Source organism: Schistocerca piceifrons, chromosome X, assembly GCF_021461385.2.
Source record: "Schistocerca piceifrons isolate TAMUIC-IGC-003096 chromosome X, iqSchPice1.1, whole genome shotgun sequence".
NCBI lineage: Eukaryota > Metazoa > Arthropoda > Insecta > Orthoptera > Acrididae > Schistocerca > Schistocerca piceifrons.
The window spans coordinates 672,604,979-672,626,472 of NC_060149.1; the positions used below are offsets into that span (position 1 = coordinate 672,604,979).

The following is a 21,494-nucleotide window of genomic DNA, read 5'->3' on the forward strand; positions in this document are numbered from 1 at the left end:
CCTTTGATGTCTCTGACAGAATTACAATGTCATCGACAAACCTCAAAGGTTTTGTTTCTTCTCTCTCGACTTTAAATCCTACTCCAAATTTTTCTTTTGTTTCCTTTACTGGTTGCTCAGTATAAAGATTGAATAAAATCAGGGATAGGCTACAACCATTTCTCACTACCTTGTCACCCAGTGGCTCCCTTTCGTGCCCCTTGACTCTTATAACTGCCATCTGGTTTCTGTACATATTGTAAATAGCCTCTCTCTCCCTGTATTTTACCACTGCCACCTTTAGAATGTGAAAGAGAGTGTGCCAGTCAACATTGTCAAAAGCTTTCTCAAATTTTACAAATGCTATAAACGTAGGTTTGCCTTTCCTTAACCTATCTTCTATGAGAAGTCGTAATGACAGTATTGCCTCGCGCGTACCTACATTTCGCTGGAATCCAAACTGGTGTTTCACAGTGTCAGCTTCTACCCGTTTTTCCATTCTTCTGTAAAGGATTCGTGTTAGTATTTTGCAACTGTGACTTATTAAACTGATAGTTTGATAATTTTCACAGCTGTCAGAACCTGTTTTCTTTGGAACTGAAATTATTATATTCTTCTTCCTAAAATTTTAATACTGAAAGCTGGCAGATTTTTTCCTAGTAGAACACACATCATTCGCTGGCTGTCTGTCGCACCTGCACACTAATGTATACCTGTCAAAGACAAAATAGCACATCGTCAGAGATGCCATTTTCCACAAATTAGAGAAAAGTGGCAAAACGTAAACACGCCGAGGGTGTTTGATGTGTTGTTGATGACTAGGTTGTGATAGACGGTAATCACGCCGAAAAACCATCTGCAGCTGATAGATACGGCAATTTATCCACTATATTATATGAATACAACATAATTCACTCTTATTGTCTTTAGCTGTTTAGTCCCCCTTAAACATCCCAACAACCACCACCATCTTATTGTCTGTAATATTTTTTATTGTTGTAATTTCACATTTACTATTATTTCCAGTCTTCGTAACTTAAGTTACGCAATTGCGATGGCGCACGATCCAGTTGTAACTTTCGAATCCTCATGGTGGATCTCTATACATTGAAAAACTACTAAGGTTGAGATTTTCATAGTGTATATTTCATATATTATTCATTTCCTGCTGCCCTTATAAGGGATAAGCGCACTGCGTACTATTTTCAGTTTGTACCGCGATTTTGAAATCAGTTATTGTCACCATAACGTTCGAAAGTGAATGAAAAATTGTGTAAATAAAAGCCTGGCGTGTTCCTTTTCTTTCCGTAATATTACTTCGCGGTAGCTACGAAGATCAACTTCAGAGTTGACACACCGTCAGCAAATCACTTTCAAGCTGCGCGCCCAAGAAGCAAACGTCGTGCCTCGTGTCGAAGATCGTGACGCTTCGTATTTGTTCGTGATCCCGCAACCAAAACAAATACATGCAACTGTTTTTAGTAGTAGAAATCTTGATGTTCTTTTGTTGCTGCTAAATATTGTCAGTAGCCTAGTTGAGTGAACTTGTAACTGTGGCGTAACTGCAACTGTTATAGGTCAGCTGTCAGAAGCCAATGCCCCAGGAAAATATAAAACTGGATAGAAAAAGCGGCCATGGTGGTCAGTCAAACAAGGTGAGTAGGCGCGTGAACAGCTTATACTACGGGGGTCGCAATGGAGGTGACATTAAAGCATTTGGAATATTCGAGAGTTCGTGTGAAAAAAACAGTGTATCGAGCAAACGATACCAGTAACATTTCATAAATCGTTATGGAAGCTGAGTTGCGTACAGTGACTGGCACATTTCAGCGATTAAGAATTGCTGTGTTGTTGTTACTTTCGCCTTGTATTTATCAGTAGATTGCGTTAACAGATTTGTGCAGTGACTGGCATATTACATTGAACTTACCCATCTTGTCCAAATTGCTGTGTTGTGCACACATTTTCGTAGTATTTGTCATCAAACGTGCACTTGGTACAATGTCGTCACCCAGTGAAGAAGGCGTATTGAGATACGGAGGTTTTGTTAGTATATTTTATGTATTATATCTCATTTATGTGCATATCTGTGTTTTCTCTCGTGAGATTCCTGCATTTGCAGTTAAATGTGTACAAGAAATTACTGCAAGCGACTTGGTTGTTATCTTTTGTTACGGACGCTATTTTCATGTAGTTACAGGCCTATAAAGGTTTTGAATCTTCCAGTAGCATTTCGATGCAAGCGAGTTGAATGTGTTTGCAATTACTGATAGTTACTATGGGCGTTACCAGTAGATGCCGCAAAGCATAATACTATAAGTTCCAGTTTTTTTTTTTTTTTTAAATTGATCTGTAGGGCAATCCTAGAATTTTCTTGAGTCACATAATGTGAAAATCCAGCGTGGTCAATACTTTGTGTCGTTAGAAACAGCTAAGATGCATCACAGTTCAGATAGTGTATTACACTGGGGATTTTATTTGGGAGGGGTAGATTTTCAATCCCTGTCCAGGTGACGTAGTGTTCAGCTGATCTCAGTGAGACAGCATATCGTTGCCAACATTCCATTTTGTCTGTCTGCTTTTCCTTTTGAAATACAAAATTACTACTTAGTTTTAAAATTTATGTTGTTTAACCTGTATATGCAGACCAGCAGGAACCATAAATTTGTCTATAGATACCAGGTTTGTTAACTTTATATTTGGGAGTGTTGTTGATCACATCGTTTCTGTAGTGTGTTGCTTGTGCAGTATGTTTTGGAGTTCTTGTTGTTCCAAACCCTGTGTACATTTTTCTCTCTGTAGTGTGTTATGTACCATGTATTGTCTCTTAGTCCTTTTTCTGTTTTGTTGTCAATGTTTCACACACAAATTTTGGGTCTAGTGCAGCAGGGGATACAACCCGTCGGCTTTGGACAATGACGTCACAAGTCGCCAGATAGCAGGTTACCATTTTCGCTTTTGCTGTTATGTTTCAGTTTCGTTTTTTTACTGATTGCTTAATAAAGTGGATCTGTTTATTCTATCTCGTGAGATTTTTTTTTTTTTTTTTAAAGCCAAAAAACACTTATCAGCCACTGAAGGGAGCTACAACACTAAGAAGGATCGCTTCTCGATTGGCGACTTGTGACGTCAATGTCCAAACCCGACGGGTTGTATCCCCTGCTACACTAGTCCCCAAATTTTCCTTGTTCATTGTTATGAGTGATAGTTTTTGTTCTTTCATTGCAAGCCTTTTGAATGTTTGTTTTTGGTTTGATCCTTTGCATGTGTTATACACATTTTCTTTGGCTATTTGGTGCTTTTAGTTCTTTAGTGCTATTAAAATTTGGCTTGGATGATTCTGTTAAGCATAAAGCTTGACTGTCATTACATGTTTCAGGTCAAGAGGAATGTTTGACAAGTAGACATATTTTACTAATAATGTAATGTGAATGGTTCCTGTTACATCACATTTTGGTGCCTAATTCTGTTTTGAGGTTATTTGGTGAAGCCAACAGGTGTGAAAGCAATAAAACCTGGTTGTGACGTCAGACTGATCTGTAGATTAGCCAGTCTGAAAAAATTGCTACTGATATCATGTTATAGTCACCATGTGGTTTGTGCATTCCCTGCTTCACTGGTGAAAGTTGACAACTCATATCAAATATTCCTCTTTATCCTGTGTTTCGACTGTTTGCGGATGAAAAGCCTTGTAATTGTGCACCAGTAGCTGATATTAAATAATTTTGTGTTACAACTGGTTTCAGTTCTCAAACCAGCATTAGATATCATAAGACATTTGAAACAGCTTACATGATGATATAAAAGCTGTGGTGTCCAAGAGCATAGAATCCATCATAAGTCTCTACTGTCAGGTAGTAAAATAGATTGTACTTTCAATAATAAACTGTACCAAAAATGAAGTCATTCTATTTGTACAGTGTGATTCAATGTTTTATGTTGAGGCACTTTATATACTGGTCTCTGGTGACGGCCTCTTGTGGTATTGTGTACCTCTTGAGCCATGTACGCAACATAATGCTTAATTAAAACTGAAGCTGCTTGGAAAAGGAACCATTTGGTATTAATAAAGAAAGACAGAACATTTATTCAGTGTTGTAAGTGCAGGGAGTGAAATAAGAATCCAAAGCAAGAACCAGGTTATCTTTCTGGGTGGAGAGAGAGAAAGAAAGAGAGAAAATTGTGTGTGTGTGTGTGTGTGTGTGTGTGTGTGTGTGTGTGTGGTGGAGAGAGAGAAAGAAAGAGAGAAAATTGTGTGTGTGTGTGTGTGTGTGTGTGTGTGTGTGTGTGTGTGTGTGTGTGTGTGTAAGTAAGTAAGTAAGTAAGTAAGTAAGTAAGTTTGAACTGTACTATTTGTATAGAATGAAGAGGACCCATGTTTGGTACATTTTATTGTTGACGGTTCACCACTTGACAAAAGTGATTTCCGTGCTGTTTGATGCTGTAGGTTTTATTTTGCCATGTAAGCTGATTCGAATGTTAAGATACCTGATGATAATCTGAGTACTTAAACTGCTTATAATATAAAAGTATTTATTATCATTTCTTGGTGGTGGACTATGACGCTTTCTTATACTCTTACGACCTGTAGGGCACATTTGCAGAACGTATTGGTTGTGAATAGTTGTACATATTCAAAAGTTAGTTTTGTGGTTCATTCTGTGTGTGCTGCCAATTAGAAAAAAATGGTTTGCTTATGATGATATGAAGATTTTGAAACTTTTCTTGCTAACAGAAGCAGTTAAAAACACTTGGTGTTTCGCCAAAGGTATTGTTCACAGCAACTTAACACCAAAGACACATTTTTTGCAGATACTGATAGAGTAAGGGGATTTTGGAAGCTTACTCTATGACTAGAGCCTTTTAAAATATATGTACATGATAAGAGTTGTAATTCTGTTATGGATAGAGTATATTAGTTTCGTTAGTGTTTAGTGTTGTTACCAGGCCTAGTACGGTATATAAGGTGGTGAACTGCATCCAATGTTGACTGATCACTGTGAAGGATACTGAGCTGCCATATATTCGTGTGAGACAGCATTATTGGCACTTAACAGAATCTGAAATGGTCTCTTTGTTCATCTCCATTTAATCGACTGGTCGGATCGTGCAATATCCATATTTATGGAGCATTCAGATGTGACAGTGGCCTGATGCTGGACTGCATGGGAATATGAGGCCAGGCATGCTTGTTGTCAAGGCTCCACTTACCCACATCTGTCCACCACAAGGGAGGATTGTCATATTGTGCAGCAAGCACATCATATCTCCTCCACATCTGTACCTCCCATCCGAGAATAATCAATGGATTTCCTGTAACATCCTGTGCAGCCCGCACTGTTGGTCCAAGATTAGTTGTAGCTGGACTTTGGAAGTACCATCCTGTGCCTAGGTTGCTGTTGACATCACAAAACTAACAGCTACATTTGGAGTGGTGCTGTGACAAGGAAGCATGGACTGCTAACTGCAGCACTTGCAAACACATTTGAATAATTTTTAGTGAAGTATTTATGAATATACAGATGGCTCTATACTAATCCAGTTCTGATTGCAGAGCTGATATGTAATTCAGATTTCATTGTGTAGCAAAGAAAATCACATAGCAGTACAAACATTGTTATTTGCAGTCAGCCATGTTAACTACACTCAGATTCACATCACATTATGTGTGTTTCTCACCATATTAGCATGTATTAGTATACGTTAAGCATTAATTTGTTAAATTTTTCAGGCACCTTTATCACCAGGTCCAGTCTTGGATATAACTGACGATGAGCTCGTTAGTATATCAGTCCGTGATTTAAATCGTCAGTTGAAGTTGCGTGGTCTTTCAAGGGAAGAAATAGTGCGAATGAAACAGCGCCGAAGAACCCTAAAAAACAGAGGATATGCAGCCAGGTATTATATTTAAATATGTTTGACATTTCAATTTGCCTCCCGTTCAGTAAATGAAGCGACTGATAGCCTCGCAGTTTAGTCCCTTTAATCTACAAACCCACCCCCATCAGTAAATAAAGCTATTTGGGGGGGGGGGGGGGTGGGGTACCACATGTGTGTTTCTTGTGAAGTTTGTCTGCCAAATTGATATTCAGTTTATTGAAGCATTAGTGTATTATTTAATATATACTACATGTTATAGAATTATAATATTTTTGGGCAAAGCTGGAGCAGCTGACCCTTGGTTTTTGACATTACACACTTATAACATAAATTTGTGGCGAATAATGTCACTGTATTGTACAAACTTGAAATATTGATTATGTTGATAATCATATTTCTTTCACCTCCATTGTTATGTTGCTAATACAAAATGTAAATGGTATTGTTACTGCTTTTAGTTGACATATTTTCAGTCACCTAGAAGACATAAAAGTTAAGAGTAGACAATAAGGGAAAATAGGATCTTGTCACATACATAAATGAGGAAGTAGATCACATGACTTCTTAAGTTTGGTAACTGTATATGTAACTTCAGATTTTGTATGGAGACCACCTAAATTCTAAATTCTTGGCAACTGTCACATTTTAGTACTGCTTCAGTGTGGGTCTCCAATTTTGATATAACTGTTAGCCCTTCTGCCATCATAACCCCTGTTCATTCATGATGACCTGCACTGTAGGGACCTTTTATGTCTGTATTCATGTATGGGATTGAGGAAAATAATAAAAACCAATTCGATATTGTGATAATATCCAGGAGTTGGCCAATCATGTTAGTAGTATGATACACAGAGCTACTGATGTAGCCAGTTCCAGTTGTTAGGATCCCTTAAGACACACTTTGTCTTATGGTGAAATGATCAGAATTTGAGTGACTCTACAGTGGAGGGTACATCTGCCTAAACACTCTGAAAGGCAGTATACACTGATCAGCCAGAACATTATAACCACTGACCTACTATTGATATAAACCCATCCAGGCAATAGCAGTGTCACCTGGCAAGGAATGACACCTAGTTAGACACATGTTACGGTGCAGGTAGTATCAGTGAGCTTGCTGTCCATGTGTAGAATGGGGAAGGTGCACAATCTGTCTGAATTTGACTGAGGGCAGATTGTGATTGCCTGGAGGCGCATCATGAACAGTTTCAGAAACTGCACAATTTGTTGGGTGTTACAGGAGTGGTGTGGTGAGTGTCTTCAACACATGGTGAAACCATGTCCAGACATCGTCGTGTTGGGCATCCACTCTTCATTACAGATGTCGGACGTCATAGGCTGCACAGACTGGTAAAACAGGACAGGTGGTGAACTGTGGCAGAACTAACATCAGACTTAATGCTGGGCAGAGTACAAGTGTGTCTGAATGCACAATGCACTGAATGCTCTTAACAACGGCCCTCTGCAGCTGACAACCCATTCATCTGCCAAGGTTAACACAACAACATCGGGCGCAGTGGCAGAGCATTTCATGGCCTGATGAATCCTGATACCTTCTTCATCATGCCGATGAAGGGGATGTGAATTAGTCGTCTTCTAGGGTAACAGCTCTTTGACACCTGTACTATGGACTAGAGACAAGCTAGTGGCAGCTCCATTGTGCTCTGGGGAATATTCACGTGGGCTTCCATGGGTCCAGTGGAGTTTGTGCAAGGCACCATGACGGCCAAGGAGTATTGTACACTGGTTGCAAACCATTAAAAAATCTATTTTTAAATTTTTGGTGCCCTACCTCAAATGTTAGGGGGAGGGGGGTGGGCGCCACTATCTAGTATTGCCTCGGTCCAGAAATATCAAAGATCCAGGGCTGATGCGCAGAACAGTCAGAGTTGTAGTGGGGAGGTGGGTAGCCTCTACGTGACCCGTGTTTATGTTTAGTAATTTTGCTGTTTCTGCTTCATTTATTGCTCTCATGTCAAATGAAAACAATGGATTTCTGTGGCTGGGAGCTATCAAGTAAATTAAAGTACATTCACATAATTACGGAAGGCTAAAATATGTTATTAGTATCAGATTTTATTTTATTTCCCCCTTTCTGACAGTCGAGCATTAATCACGTTGCAGAGCAATGAAGCTATTTTTGTCGGTTGGCTCAAGAAATTTGGCTTTTATTAATCTTTTCCACTGAGGCAGTCAATTGTTCACTGCATTTCAATTGCACGTTTTCATCTTCTAGCACATGTGGCATTATGCCATAATAAAGAACCAGACATCAGATAATACAGTAATGGTACTCCAAGAAAATTTACGTCCGAACCTGGACATACGAATGTGCACTTTAAGCCGAATTATGCATTTTAGTATAGTGCATGAAATTCTGATGCTCTTGGAGTATCCTCTAATATCATTTTTCTTTTATGACTTTATGCGACACTGTAGTTGACCAAGCACGGTGATGCCTATTACGTGGTGCTCTCTGGCAACTGCTGAAACGAACCTGTTTCTAACAAGTTGTGGGAAAATATTGCGGATGATTGTTTGAAAAGCATTACTTTCAAAGTAAATTTCCTTTTACGCAAGATGAACTGTGTGTGAGACTGTACGATGAATTTCTTAAATCACAGAGTGTTTGACTCTCATTTAAAAATCATCTATTTGAGGATGACCATTTAGAAGAATTTTGAGCCCAGAAGATCAGACATTTATGTCGTAGTTAAAAATTTTACTGGCACATTTGTGTGATTTATCTTAAAGTGTAATACAAAAAAGATCAACATTATATGTGAAAGCTTAGCTTCTCATGCAGCTTATTAATCTTAAAAGGCAATATTATATGTGAAAGCTTTTTCTTCTTGTAGCAACACTATGTATATTAATTTAAACCATTAATATTTACTATTTGTGTGTTTGCGCTACTTAACAGTGATGATGCTATTGGCTGACTACATCACATGTCCCCTGCTCTGAAATCCCCCATCATCAGCTGGCGAGATCACATGACATGAGCTATGACTGGCTTACAAAAGTACATCGCAATCTCAATTTCAATGCTTCGGATAGTAACATGCGGTGTTTGGTGGAATTCGAATTTATACTTCCGTAATACATGCAGTAAACATATGCAATGTACATGTTGGTGCACATCAAAGATCTTTTCAAAACGTGTTTTTCTCCCCCTTGAGTTTTGTTTTCTAAAGTGCTGGGAAGTTCTACACTGGCGTATAAAACCATAACCATTCAAAGGATTGATAAGTTTTACAGTTACTGTCACTTAACACAGAAAAGGCTTATTTTCACCTGGGAGAAAGTGTATTTTTAACGGGGAAACCTGGGAATATTTTTTCATTGTCCGCATGTACACCCTGTAGTGACATCTTTATGCTCTTTAAGTCTAGTACAAAAGTTTCTTCCTGTTAAACCAATGTTTCTACTATTACACATGTGTCCTGCATTTCAGTCAATACAATACACATCAGTATTAACATGTTGTCTAAACTGTCCAGTACAAATGTGCCTGGACCGTATTATCTGTCAAGTTGTCATCTAGTCTTCTCCAGTTACACAACCATATTTTGAGATCCTAGAGCATGTAACATTGCTCTTTAGTTCTCTTGAGTTGAAAGTAATTTCATTCTGTTTTTTAGCCACTTTTCTCGTATTCAGTTTATCAACCTTAATTGCAAAGTAACCATTCTGTGAGCCTAAAGACAGCTATTTTGCACTTATGTGGGTGATTAGAAGCTACATACAGGACTTAGTCTGTTGTTGTTGTGGTCTTCAACCCAGAGACTCTTTTGATCCTACTCTTATCGTGTGTAAGCTTCTTCCTCTCCGAGTAACTACTGCAACCTACATCCTTCTGAATCTGGTTAGTGTATTCATCTTTTGGTCTCGCTCTACAATTTTTACCCTCCACACTTCCCTCCAGTACTAAATTGGTGATCCCTTGATGCTTCAAATTGTGTCCTACCAACCGATCTCTTCTTCTAGTCAAGTTGTGCCACAAATTCCTCTTATTCACATTTGTATTCAGTACCTCCTCATTAGTTATGTGATCTACCCATTTAATCTTCAGCATTCTTGTGTAGCACCACATTTCAAAAGCTTCTATTCTTTTCTTGTGTAAACTGTTTATCGTCCATGTTTGACTTCCATACGTGTCTACCCTCCATACAAATACTTTCAGAAAAGACTTCCTGACACTTATATCTATACTCGCTGTTAACACATTTCTCTCATTCAGAAACGCTTTCCTTGCCATTGCCAGTCTATATTTTATGTCCTCTCCACTTCAACCATCATCAGTATTTTTGCTCCCCAAATATCAAAACTCATCTACTACTTTACGTGTCTCATTTGCTCAGCATCACCTGATTTAATTCAGCCACATTCCATTATCCTCGTTTTGCTTCTGTTGTTGTTGTTCATCTTATATCCTCCTTTCAAGGCACTATCCATTCTGTTCAACTGCTCTTCCAGATCCTTTGCTGTCTCTGACAGTATTACAGTGTCATCGGCAAACCTCAAAGTTTTTATTTCTTCTCTATGGATTTTAATTTCTACTCCAAATTTTTCTTTTGTTTCCTTTATTGCTTGCTCAGTTTGCAGATGGAATAACATTGGGGATAGGTTACAACCCTGTCTCACTCCCCTCTCACCCACTGCTTTCCTTTCATGCCCCTCGATTCTAACTGCCATCTGGTTTCTGTACAAATTGTAAATAGCCTTTCACTCCCTGTATTTTACCCCTGCGTCCTTCAGAATTTGAAAGAGAGTATTCCAGTCAACACTGTCGAAAGCTTTCTCAAAGTTTACAAGTGCTATAAATGTAGGCTTGCCTTTCCTTAACCTATCTTTTATGAAAAGTCGTTGGATCAGTGTTGCCTCATGTATTCCATTTCTATGGAATCCAAACTGATCTTCCCCAAGGTCGGCTTCTACCAGCTTTTCCACAGACTACGTGTATGTATTTCATATTCTGACCTATTACAGCTGTAAATCTAAGGACAGTGAAGTCTCATTAATCTGATGTTTAACTGAGAAGCTAATCTTCCCATAGAATGTGTTCAGTTTTTTGTGCATATTGTTGCATTCTTGTTAACTCTTCTTTTAGAGTACAAAAACATCATTTACATGATGTTTCCAGTGTATTATCCTATTGGCCTCACTCATATGCTCCATAAAAATGCATTTTCCAAAATGCATACTAACTGGGAACCCGTAGCCAAACCCTGTTGCTCTCTGTACATTTGATCACCACATTTAAAGTAATTAAAACCAGTGCTAAACTATTAATAACCTCCTTAATGCCATGAAGTTGTCTACTTCTGACTCTATTAAGATTTTTGAAAACACTGTTACATATTTCACCCATAGGTACAGTAGTTTGCATATTACAAATATGGAACTTTTCTATTCTCGATGCCCTAAAATAATAACGTTATTTTAAGAAACCTGCAATAAATTTTTCAAGTTTGTATTCTGCCTCTCTCTGTATGTTAACAATTGGTCTCGCTGAGTGATCAGGCTTATGGGGCTTAATCGTCACTTGAAGTCTAGGTGCTTTTGGATTCATAATAAGAAGCTATTTCTTCCTCTTTTTATCCACAAACATCGTACTTTCTTTTGTACTTCCTGAATTTCATCAGAGTACATTTTAACGAGGCCCGTATACTTAACTCACTCATTACTTGCGATGAATTGTTCCACCTTGGCTGTCTACAGCTGTTGAGAAAGCACAACCAAAGTTTCCGCTTTATGTGCCTGGTCAGTTATGGTGTTACAGTCCGTAAGTTTGTCATTAATAGATTTTAATCCAAGGCATTCTCTCCTTGAATACTCCTTACTCTCTCGTTTAATCTCACCCCCCCCCCCCCCCCCCACCCCCACCCCAGTGAAGCTGCAGTGCTGGGACAATGTAGTCGTCTGGGTCAGTGTAGCTGTACAGGGGTATGTACGTGTATTATACAGCTCCAAGAAAGGTTTATCCGAAAGCGGTTATCATTACCAATTTTCTTTAAATGCTTATCGACATTGAAGCGCTTCATTTATTCTGTGAGTTGTTACCTTTACTCCATTAATTATTTATGTTCTACCATGAAATCTCTATAACCATATTTAACAGTGTATGTGAATAAATGATGTGCAACCTGGGATGTGCGAGCATCATGGCTGCTAATCCTTGCAACTTTCGTGACCTTCAGAAAAAGATTGTATCTGTTCATAGCGAGAAGGGTTAAGAATTTTCCTCACATACTGGCTGTCAGGCTTGTTGTTAGAGACTGTTGTCTGATAATGTCTTCAGTATTATTTAGTGTAACTATTAATCACTACCACTAGCAAAATGTGTGTAGTTTTCCCAGTTAATATTAGGGAAATTAGTCATCCTTCTTCTAATAGGATATGGTCAGGGTATTTCCATGCCATTGAATTTTAACTGTCTGGCAAACAAGAACAAAATTCTTCCAAAACAGTTATGAAAGTTTTCTCAGAAATTATTCAGCACTTTATCTGTGATAGAAATATTCTAAATTTGTTGGCAATGCACAGACCTGACCTGTTTGAGGATAATCAAATAGAGATTGAGATCAGCGATCATATTATAATTGTAGCAGCAATGGACACAAAGATTCAAAGGGATAGAAAATAAAGTAGAAAAGCCTATATAGTCATTAAAATGGGCAAAGAGGAAAGTTAGAATAATAATAAACACGAAATGTGTCTCAAGTTGAAACAGTTGACCAAGCTGTTGGAAAATATGTTCCTAGCAGGATAGTTAAAGGTGTTGAGAGACACTGCTTATTGCTCATACAATATAAGGGAGCTTCTTAAGAAACAGTGTCTACTACACAACGGGTACAAAACATTCCAAAAATCTGTGGACAGACATTAATTGAAATGTGTTTGGCTACCTGCAGGACAATGTGCAAAGCCTTCAGTAACTACTGTAATAAATACTATAGAGGACCTGTCTCCAAATGGAAAGACATTTAGGTCATACGTTGCTGCTATCAGTGGCACGTAAGTAGCACCCAGACATTTGTAGAAGAAAGATGAACTGAAATGGAAAGTAGCAGAAAACAAAAGTTGCATTGTTGATTTGTGCCTTCAAATGTTCTTTAATGAAGAAGTGTTGCCATTTATGTAAGGAATAATAGCTTCCCTGGTGACATTGTTTTGTGTTACCTTATTTGATTGAATGTAGACCTGAGTTCCGTAATCCATGCAATTCTTGTGACATTTTAGTAAGCCTACCACATTGAGACTGTTGTCTTGTGATGAATGAGCGTCACATAAAACTGCTATACTTTACTCTGTAGGAACACATACAACCATTTGTTGGTTTCCATAAGCTATCTTCTAATTTTATTACATTTTTGAGACAATCTTTTGGAATGATGTTACTTTGTCCCTGTTAATACATTGATAACATTACAAATGTTCATTAACATTTGTTTTTCCCTCTGTCAGTCTCCTTGTCCTGCCGAGAGCTTTGCATATATAATTACTTATACCTTCTTGATAGTAGGTATTCCTTCCCTGTTGAATGTATACATAATTTCCTGGTACAGTGCTAATCTTTGTCATTAAGTAGAGCATTTTGTACATATTAAATTCCTTATTCTCAGTCAATAGGATGCTAATTACATAACATAGTCCATTATTTGAAACAAACATATCTATAGGGATTGGATGAAAAAATATGGAAATACCACAAGAAATGCAAGCTTCAACATTAATCCAGATGCTAGCAAACTTGCAGGTTGCGTTTTTGTATTTGACCATAAATAGCACCTTCGCAATGTCCTCAATATGTTAAAAAGTGTCAATAGTGTTCAGAATAGGCCTAGTGTTCTGCGTAATTGTGAGGTGAGCTGAGTGAATTTGAATGTGAGCAAATTGCTGGTGCGTACTTCCTTAACCAAGGGAACTGAAGTGTTTGGTGTTGTTCGAGGCACTGTGTCGAAGATTTATAGCAGACACAAGGAAAGGAAGAAAACAGCCATTAAGTCAAATCATAGATGAAAGTATGTTTTGAGTGATTATGACAGATGGTCATTCTAGAGGATTACAATGAAAAATAAGGGGAAGACAGCTGCAAAAATTGTTTTAGAACTGAATGTCACACTTGCAAACGCTGGCTGCACCCGATAGTACCAGAAGCTGGGAAATGCAGGGTGAGCTGGAATTCGAAAACCACTCATCAGTGGTGCAAATGCCCATAATGTGAAAACATGGTGCAGAATCCATAAAACCTGGGCTTAGGAGCAGTTGAAGAACGTTATTTGGTGTGATGGCTCTTGTTTCATACTGTTTCCACCTTCTGGCAGACTTTACATCTGGCACACACCATCCAAAGCCTATGGTGCAAACTGCTTGCTGCTAAGAGTGAAACATGTTGGTGTTTGGTGGTGATTTGGGCAGACATATCTTGGTATTCCATGGGTCCCATGGGTACTCTACAAGGTTGTATTACTGCCAAGGATTATTTGACCACCCCATGGTACAATGTTTGTTCCCCAATGATGATGCCACGTCCAGGATGACGGGATCCCTATTTGTATATCGCGCATTGTCCAGGACTAGTTTAGTGAGCACAAGGGTGAATTATTGCATCTCCCCTGGCCATCACAGTTACCAGATCTCAATATACTTTGGAGAGTAAGGTACATGATCACTAACCATCTCCATTTTGCTGCCTGAACTTACCGCTATTTTAAAGAAAGAATGGTATACCATTCCCATAGAAACCATACAGGATCTGTATTTGTCCATTCTGAGACGACTGGAAGCTTGCTATTTTCCTATACTGTATTAGGTATGGTAATGTTTGAATTTTTGGTGTTTCTATATTTTTTTGCACCCTCTGTAGACTCATATTGTTCTAAACTACATAGCTCTATGCTTCAGGTAAAGGTATGGAAAATCTGGTAGTCCTAAATTCATCCTGTATTTATCTCAAGTATTTAATAATTTGCACTGGATTCACAGAGTGTGGTGCTAATATCCTTTTCTGAGTGGGCGCTGTGGCACGTAAGTTACTCATACTCTCTACATAATTCACAAATAAAGCATTTACCTCTATCATTCGTTCATTGATTATGATGAGTGGAGCTGTCCTTTTTAACACTGCATCCGTCGTCTTCAAGACGTATGTCACAAATTGTTCTAACTTGTTCATCCCATTTTTGAGCAATTGCTTGTTAATGGCAGTTGAATCTACTGTATGATTTAATCCATTGGACATGGCTCTGATGACAGCAAATTGCTCCTTCAACACACTGAGCAGATTTTCTGATCTAGCTTCCATGGTATCAGTATAGGTTTTATAGTATGAAGTATCTGCCTTGTCCCTATTTCACACAAAAAATTAAAAATTCCTGTTTTAGATATCTAACCATGCCTAGTTAACTGCTGTACTAGATCTTAAATTTGCACCAATCTTTCTATGTTTATGTTGTTTTTGCTGTTTACAAATTTGCACTTAATCCTCCTCATATTTAGTTTACTCAACCTCCTACATTGCTGGACTGCCTTATTTCGAACTAACATATGTTACCGTTTTCCATGTAATGCTAGTAATCTCAGGTGGTGGCGGTGGTGCTGCTGCTGCTGCTGCTAATAATAATAATAATAATAATAATAATAATAATAATAATAATAATAATAATAATAATAATAATAATAATAATGTCTAGGGGTGCCACTGTTTTCTCAATCTTAACTGCTTGGTCTATCTTTCCTTGTGATTCTGCAGTCCTCCACCAGCTTAATATGCATAATGTCCAGTGAATCATTCCCATTTGTCCCATGGCAGGTTTTTTGTTTTGTTTTTGTTTATGGAAATTGAAGTAACTCTCTTCTACTTGTGTGTATCACGACGGCTATTGTACATAATCATTTTAATAATACAGCTTCAATCAGCTTGCATGTACTTTCATTATCTTATTTTTGTTCATTTTTATTGTTATGTTTGACATGTTTACTGCTACCGCTTCATATGATCCTCTGGATGTGAATCTAATGTCTTTGATCTACCTCTTCTAATTGTTCTGTCATAGAGCGGGACCTTATCTCCTATTTCAAATGATCTTGGATCTCTGTCCTGTTTCTTGCATCATGCCCTGAGTTGGTGTGTGTTTTTATTGTGGTTGTACCCAGCTGTCATTGTTTCTTTCTAAAAGATTCTTGATATGTTTACATTTCTCCCAAATATGAGTTTTAATGGAGTATATCCAGTACTGCTGTGTGGTGTAGTGTTGAACACGAACGTACTGTAGGGCAGGCCTGTCCACCGATCTGATCATGCAAGCAGGCTCATGCTTGTGCCACATCATTGAACAACCGGCTGCCACGTGGTGAGTAATGGAGGTGATGGAGGATGGGATGGGAGGAGGAAGGAATTGGAGCAAGGTAACTCCACATGAGAAACTGTTGTCAGCGAGTCTATTCTACAGTTGCTGATGTTAGTTTTACTGAAACATACCACTTCATAAATGCTAATTAATGCCTTCTGTGGTAAATTTATTTTCTAAGCCTGTTACATTGATCAGAAATGACAGTGAATTGAAACTTGTATTTCTTTTAATTGACGAAGTGAAGAACATGGGACAGCTAAGTACAAAACATGATTTTTCCTAAGACTGCCGCAGCCTTATGACGAATGTCATTTTTTAACGAAGTGTATATTGATGCCAACTAATATTTTGCGACTGTTTTATTCACATGTTAAACACAGAATCACTTGATGTGAATGAATACTACTAATTTTCCTTTCACTATTGCTTCAATGCCTTGTACCACTTTCTGAACCCAAATATTTGAAGATAAGCTTTTAGGCTGATGTCTGTCAGTAAACTTGCGTGAATAGATTTAGTTCTCTTCATTCTGGAAAAAAGTTGCTCGCACGTGTATGTAACTCCAAATATTGATGTAATTTCAGCTGGCTACATTTTAAAGTTCTGAGAATTCATGATGTGAAAAATTTTTACAGAGGCCTACATGACTTACTTTTTTATGATACTGGTTACACAACTGCTAGTCACACTGTACGTCTGTTAAGTCTTAACTGTAGCTAGGCATGCTCTGCTGATGTGTTATATATTGATGTTATAGTATCTGATCATCTCTGTGAAAGTCCTGACCCAGCCATCATGCTGCTTTTTCTTCAGTTTAAAATGAACTATTTTGTGCTGTAAGCATTAGACTGTAAGTATACACATTTGCGAGAAAGGTTATGGCGAAACCGAGCGAGGTAGCGCAGTGGTTAGACACTGGACTCGCATTCGGGAGGACGACGCTTCAATCCCACGTCCGGCCATCCTGATTTAGGTTTTCCGTGATTTCCCTAAATCGCTCCAGGCAAATGCTGGGATGGTTCCATTCAAAGGGCACGGCTGACTTCCTTCCCCATCCTTCCCTAACCCGATGAGACCGATGACCTCGCTGTCTGGTCTCCTTCCCCGAAACAACCAACCAACCAACCAACGTTATGGCGAACCTTACACATGATGATTCCTCTGAAGATAACCGTAGTTGCTTGCGTATGTTGCTCAAAAAATTGGACACTGATGGAATTTCATATCTCTATACAATCTCTTCCACAAACTTTTTCGCCATTGTCTTGGTGCAGTGATGTTTGATTGGAACTGTTACTGTAAACAAGCTCAAATTGTCTAGAAGTTCCAGGATATATCTATTTGCTGATATTGTGATATATATAGTGGACCAACTATGTCCATAATACACTTGTCAGATACTGTTTTTCCGTGTCTGTAATCACTAATAGCATCTTGGTTTTACTTTTATTAAATATTTTCTTCTTGCACTTGTCACATGGTCTGACGTATTCTTCCACATCTTTTCTTTTTTAACCTTTCTGTGCTTTATCCTCTTTTTTTTTTTTTTTTAAAAAAAAAAAAAATGCGGTCCAACGTTCTGTGGATCACTTGGTGTCTGCCTAACATGTTGTTATGCATTTCCTTCATAATCTTTGTCATTTCTTCTGCACTAATTTCTTCAGCCTGGACCTCTTTTTCCTCTTCTTCTGTAACTATTGTTATTTGAGGCTCCATAACTGTTTTCTTTGCTACCTGCATCATGAGACCTTATCCTACTGAATGTGATGCATTCAAGGTGTCTCGCTTGTACACAATATAATACAAGTAGTTCTCTAATTTTAGTCTCCATTTCAACAATTGTGGAGACGGATCTTTGACACTAAATACATGTTAGTGGCTTGCGATGGGTCACTACTACAAAATCTGTTCCATACACGTGTGGCCTGATCCATTAGGTAGCCCATACTATTACCAAACATTCTAATTTGATTGCTGAGTCATTCTCCTCTGCTTTATTTAATTTGCTATTGGTAGATCCACATCTGTTTTCTTCTTGTGGTAGTACTGCTCTTAACACTTCCCCACTGGCATCTGTGCTTATTATGAATGGTTTCTCAACATCCGTTTGGCTTAATATGGGGAGTTCAATTATTTCTCCTTCAAGAAACGTGTTTGCCATTGTGAATATGGACAACCATCAGCTGTTTAATAGAATGACTACAATGAAAATTTGTGCCAGACTTTGGCTTGAACCCAGATTTCCCGTTTATGCCAAACAGTCACCTTATAATTTGGCTATCCAAGCATGATTTACGGACAGACCCAAATTTTATGTTGTCAACCATCTGTCTACAATCTGTACTCGTACGTCCATTATGTATGTTCCTGTAAAAGGGAGACATTTTACTTGGAAGTTGCTTGTCCGGTGTCAGTGGGTAAATACGATATTGCAGTGCCTGTGTTATTCCAAATTACAGTGCTAAGTTCCTTTGGACATGCATGCACTTCCAAGTAAAATGTCTCCCCTGTATGGGAATTTACATAATGGATGTAAGAGTACAGGTTGTAGACACATGGTTGACAAGATATGGAAATTTGGGTCTGGCTGTGAGTCGTGATCGAATGGTCAAATGGTAAGGTGACCGTTCGCGATAAGCGAGAAATCTGAGTTCGAGTCCTGGTTTGGCACAAATTTTCATTGTCATCATTCCATTATACAGCTGATGGTTGTCCATATTTGCAATTGCGAATACATTTGTTGTATTTCATAATGGCTGTAGTTGCCATAGTGCCTGTTCTTTCAGTGATGAATGCATGTCAAAAGGAATTTTGCATTGTAATTCGGAATAACACAGGCACTGTGATGTCAAATTTCTCTTTTGCTTCTTGGAATGCTGCCTTCTGAAAAGTACCCCATTCATATGGCACCTCAGCCTTTATCATCTTGTGTAATAGGCTGGAAATTTTACTAAACTTCGAAATGAAATGACAGTAATATCCAGCAATCCCAAGGTAACTTTGTAATTCCTTCATAAACTTAAGAACTGGAAAGTTCCTTTCATCTGTTATCTCGTGCTCTAAAAATAAAACTTCCTTTCTCAGGAATTTGCACTTGTTGGTTAGACTTTCAACCTCTCCCCCCTCAGTTTGTCAAAGACTTCCTGTAACTTTTCATCCTGCTCATTTTGTGAGCATGTGTAACAAATATCATCATCTAGGTGTACCAGACACCTTGTTTCCTGAAATCCTGACAACACTGCATTCCTCAGGCTGTGAAATGTATTTGGTGCATTTTTCAATCCATCTGTATTTGTTTGTATTTGTAGTACTGAAAATCTTAACTAAATGCTGTTTTCTCTCTAATACCTGGTTCCATCAAGATCTATGACACCAGCTTGCCAAATCTTATGTGGAAAAATAGAAAAATATTTTGCCTTTCCCTGCTGGTCTAAGATTTTGCATATATTGTATATCAGGAAAGCCTTCCCAACTGAAATTTCGTTTCAGTTTTTATAATTTGTTGCTACTGTACACTTTACTATTCCAGTGATCACGCCCCCCCCCCCCCCTTGCCCCCCCGGTTCTTTCTCCTCCTCCTCCTCCTCCTCCTCCTTTTTTCCATAACAACTCTTTGCATTCCATGGACTTTGCAGTTATTTCTTGTATTTATGTAACCTGATCTGGTTAGTGTCATCAGACCCTCTCTTGTATTGTACCTCAGTTTCACACATATGGTACCTTTTTTTACATCATAGTTACCTAAGAAATAACAATTTTAATGTGACAAATAATGTTAAAATGATATGAGTGTCTAGAGTGATAGTGTGAGTAAATAATACTGACAATGAACTATAAAGTTAATACTGGCAATACTTCTACTGCTGCTGCCACTAATAATGATAGTAGTGGTGGTGGTGGTGGTGGTGGTGGTGGTGGTGGTGGTGGTGGTGGTGGTGTATGATGAAAATAATAACAACAATGATAGTGGCAATATGAAAAAAATTTATACATGTACAAAATAGATGTTTTCTGAAATAACAAGTTCTGGCAAAATGAAACTTAAGGACACTACATCAGCTAAGAGCACTGGGAAATGAGGAAAATCTGGCTGGAAAGTAGACTGTACAAGGGTAACGAGTTTGTGCAGGGATGATGGTAATTATTATTGTTGCTGTAGTAAATATGCCATTAATTGTCTTCTGAAGCTGGACATGGTATTCATGTCTCTAGTATAATGCGGGAAGTTATTGTAGAGTCAGTTTCCTGGTGCTGAGAGGAACGATGGGAGTGGGGGTGTCTGCCGTATGTTGTTCAGACAAGTGTGTTAAGGTTGAGGAGAGATTTTAGGGAGAGTGTACATTGATGAGACAGTGGAGAAGACAGGGTATGGATATGTCTGTGGTTGTCTGCGCACAGCCAAGATAGCTGTGCATATAATGGTGAAAGACGATCAAAGAGGTGAGCGTCACAGAGATAATGACCACAGGCATCTGTAACCAGTTACGGGTGCTGTGAGTTCCTTGAGAAAGACCTTTCAGGATAACAGTGCTGTAATTAATAATGGGAAGTATAAGAGTTTGTAGAAGTTTATTGTTCAGGTGTAAAGGGAAGTGCCTTGTATATTTTTGTAAGGCGTGGAGAGATGCTGACGCCTTATTTTACACTGCAGTTATGTGCTTAGCTCAATTTAGACTCCCATGTATTATTACTTGTAGACTCTTTGATGAGAGTGAGAAGTTGACATTTGTTCCATTTAGATTGATGTAAATTAAAATTAGAGGTCTACTTGTATGATATTGTGTATAAGTGAGGCACGCTGAATGCTTTGTATTCAGTAGGATAAGATCTCATGATGCAGACAGCACAAAAGACTGTATGGAGCCTCAAATAACAATAGTTAAAGAAGATATTTTGAGCTAATGAGCCCAGAATGGCCAACCATTACTGCTTAGGTGTAAGATGGGTTGCGCTTTAATGTGTATCTTTTGCTCATTTTGATTGTAGACACAGGTCGGTATTGAGATTCTAGATAGCAGTCCTCAGATTTATTGGTTTTGCACTTAGAGGTCATCAGTATACATGTGGTATTTGCATTAGGACAAAACTGATGACACATCATTGACATAAAATGAAAATATTATAGGACCTAATATCAAACTATGGGGCACACCTGATACTACTTGCCTCAATTGTGACTTTATGGAGCTGGACATGACACATTACTGACAGAATGTCAGGTATGAGTGAAACCATTGCAGTGCACTTGGCGAGAAATTTAGGTTGCTAAGATTGGCA

At 38.3% G+C, this 21,494-nt stretch overlaps 1 protein-coding gene across 2 annotated transcripts in view; it reads left to right on the forward strand.

The window, feature by feature from the left end:
• The first annotated feature begins 1,430 nt into the window (after nucleotides 1-1,430).
• Nucleotides 1,431-21,494, forward strand: part of LOC124721415 (transcription factor MafG) — a 31,589-nt gene continuing 11,525 nt past the window's right edge. Inside the window, exons 1-2 of one of the 2 annotated variants that reach the window (XM_047246383.1) lie at nucleotides 1,431-1,634; nucleotides 5,711-5,877. In XM_047246383.1, coding sequence (XP_047102339.1) covers nucleotides 1,575-1,634; nucleotides 5,711-5,877 — 227 coding nt within the window. In that variant the 5' untranslated portion in view covers nucleotides 1,431-1,574. The other variant, XM_047246384.1, reaches the window with a different exon arrangement.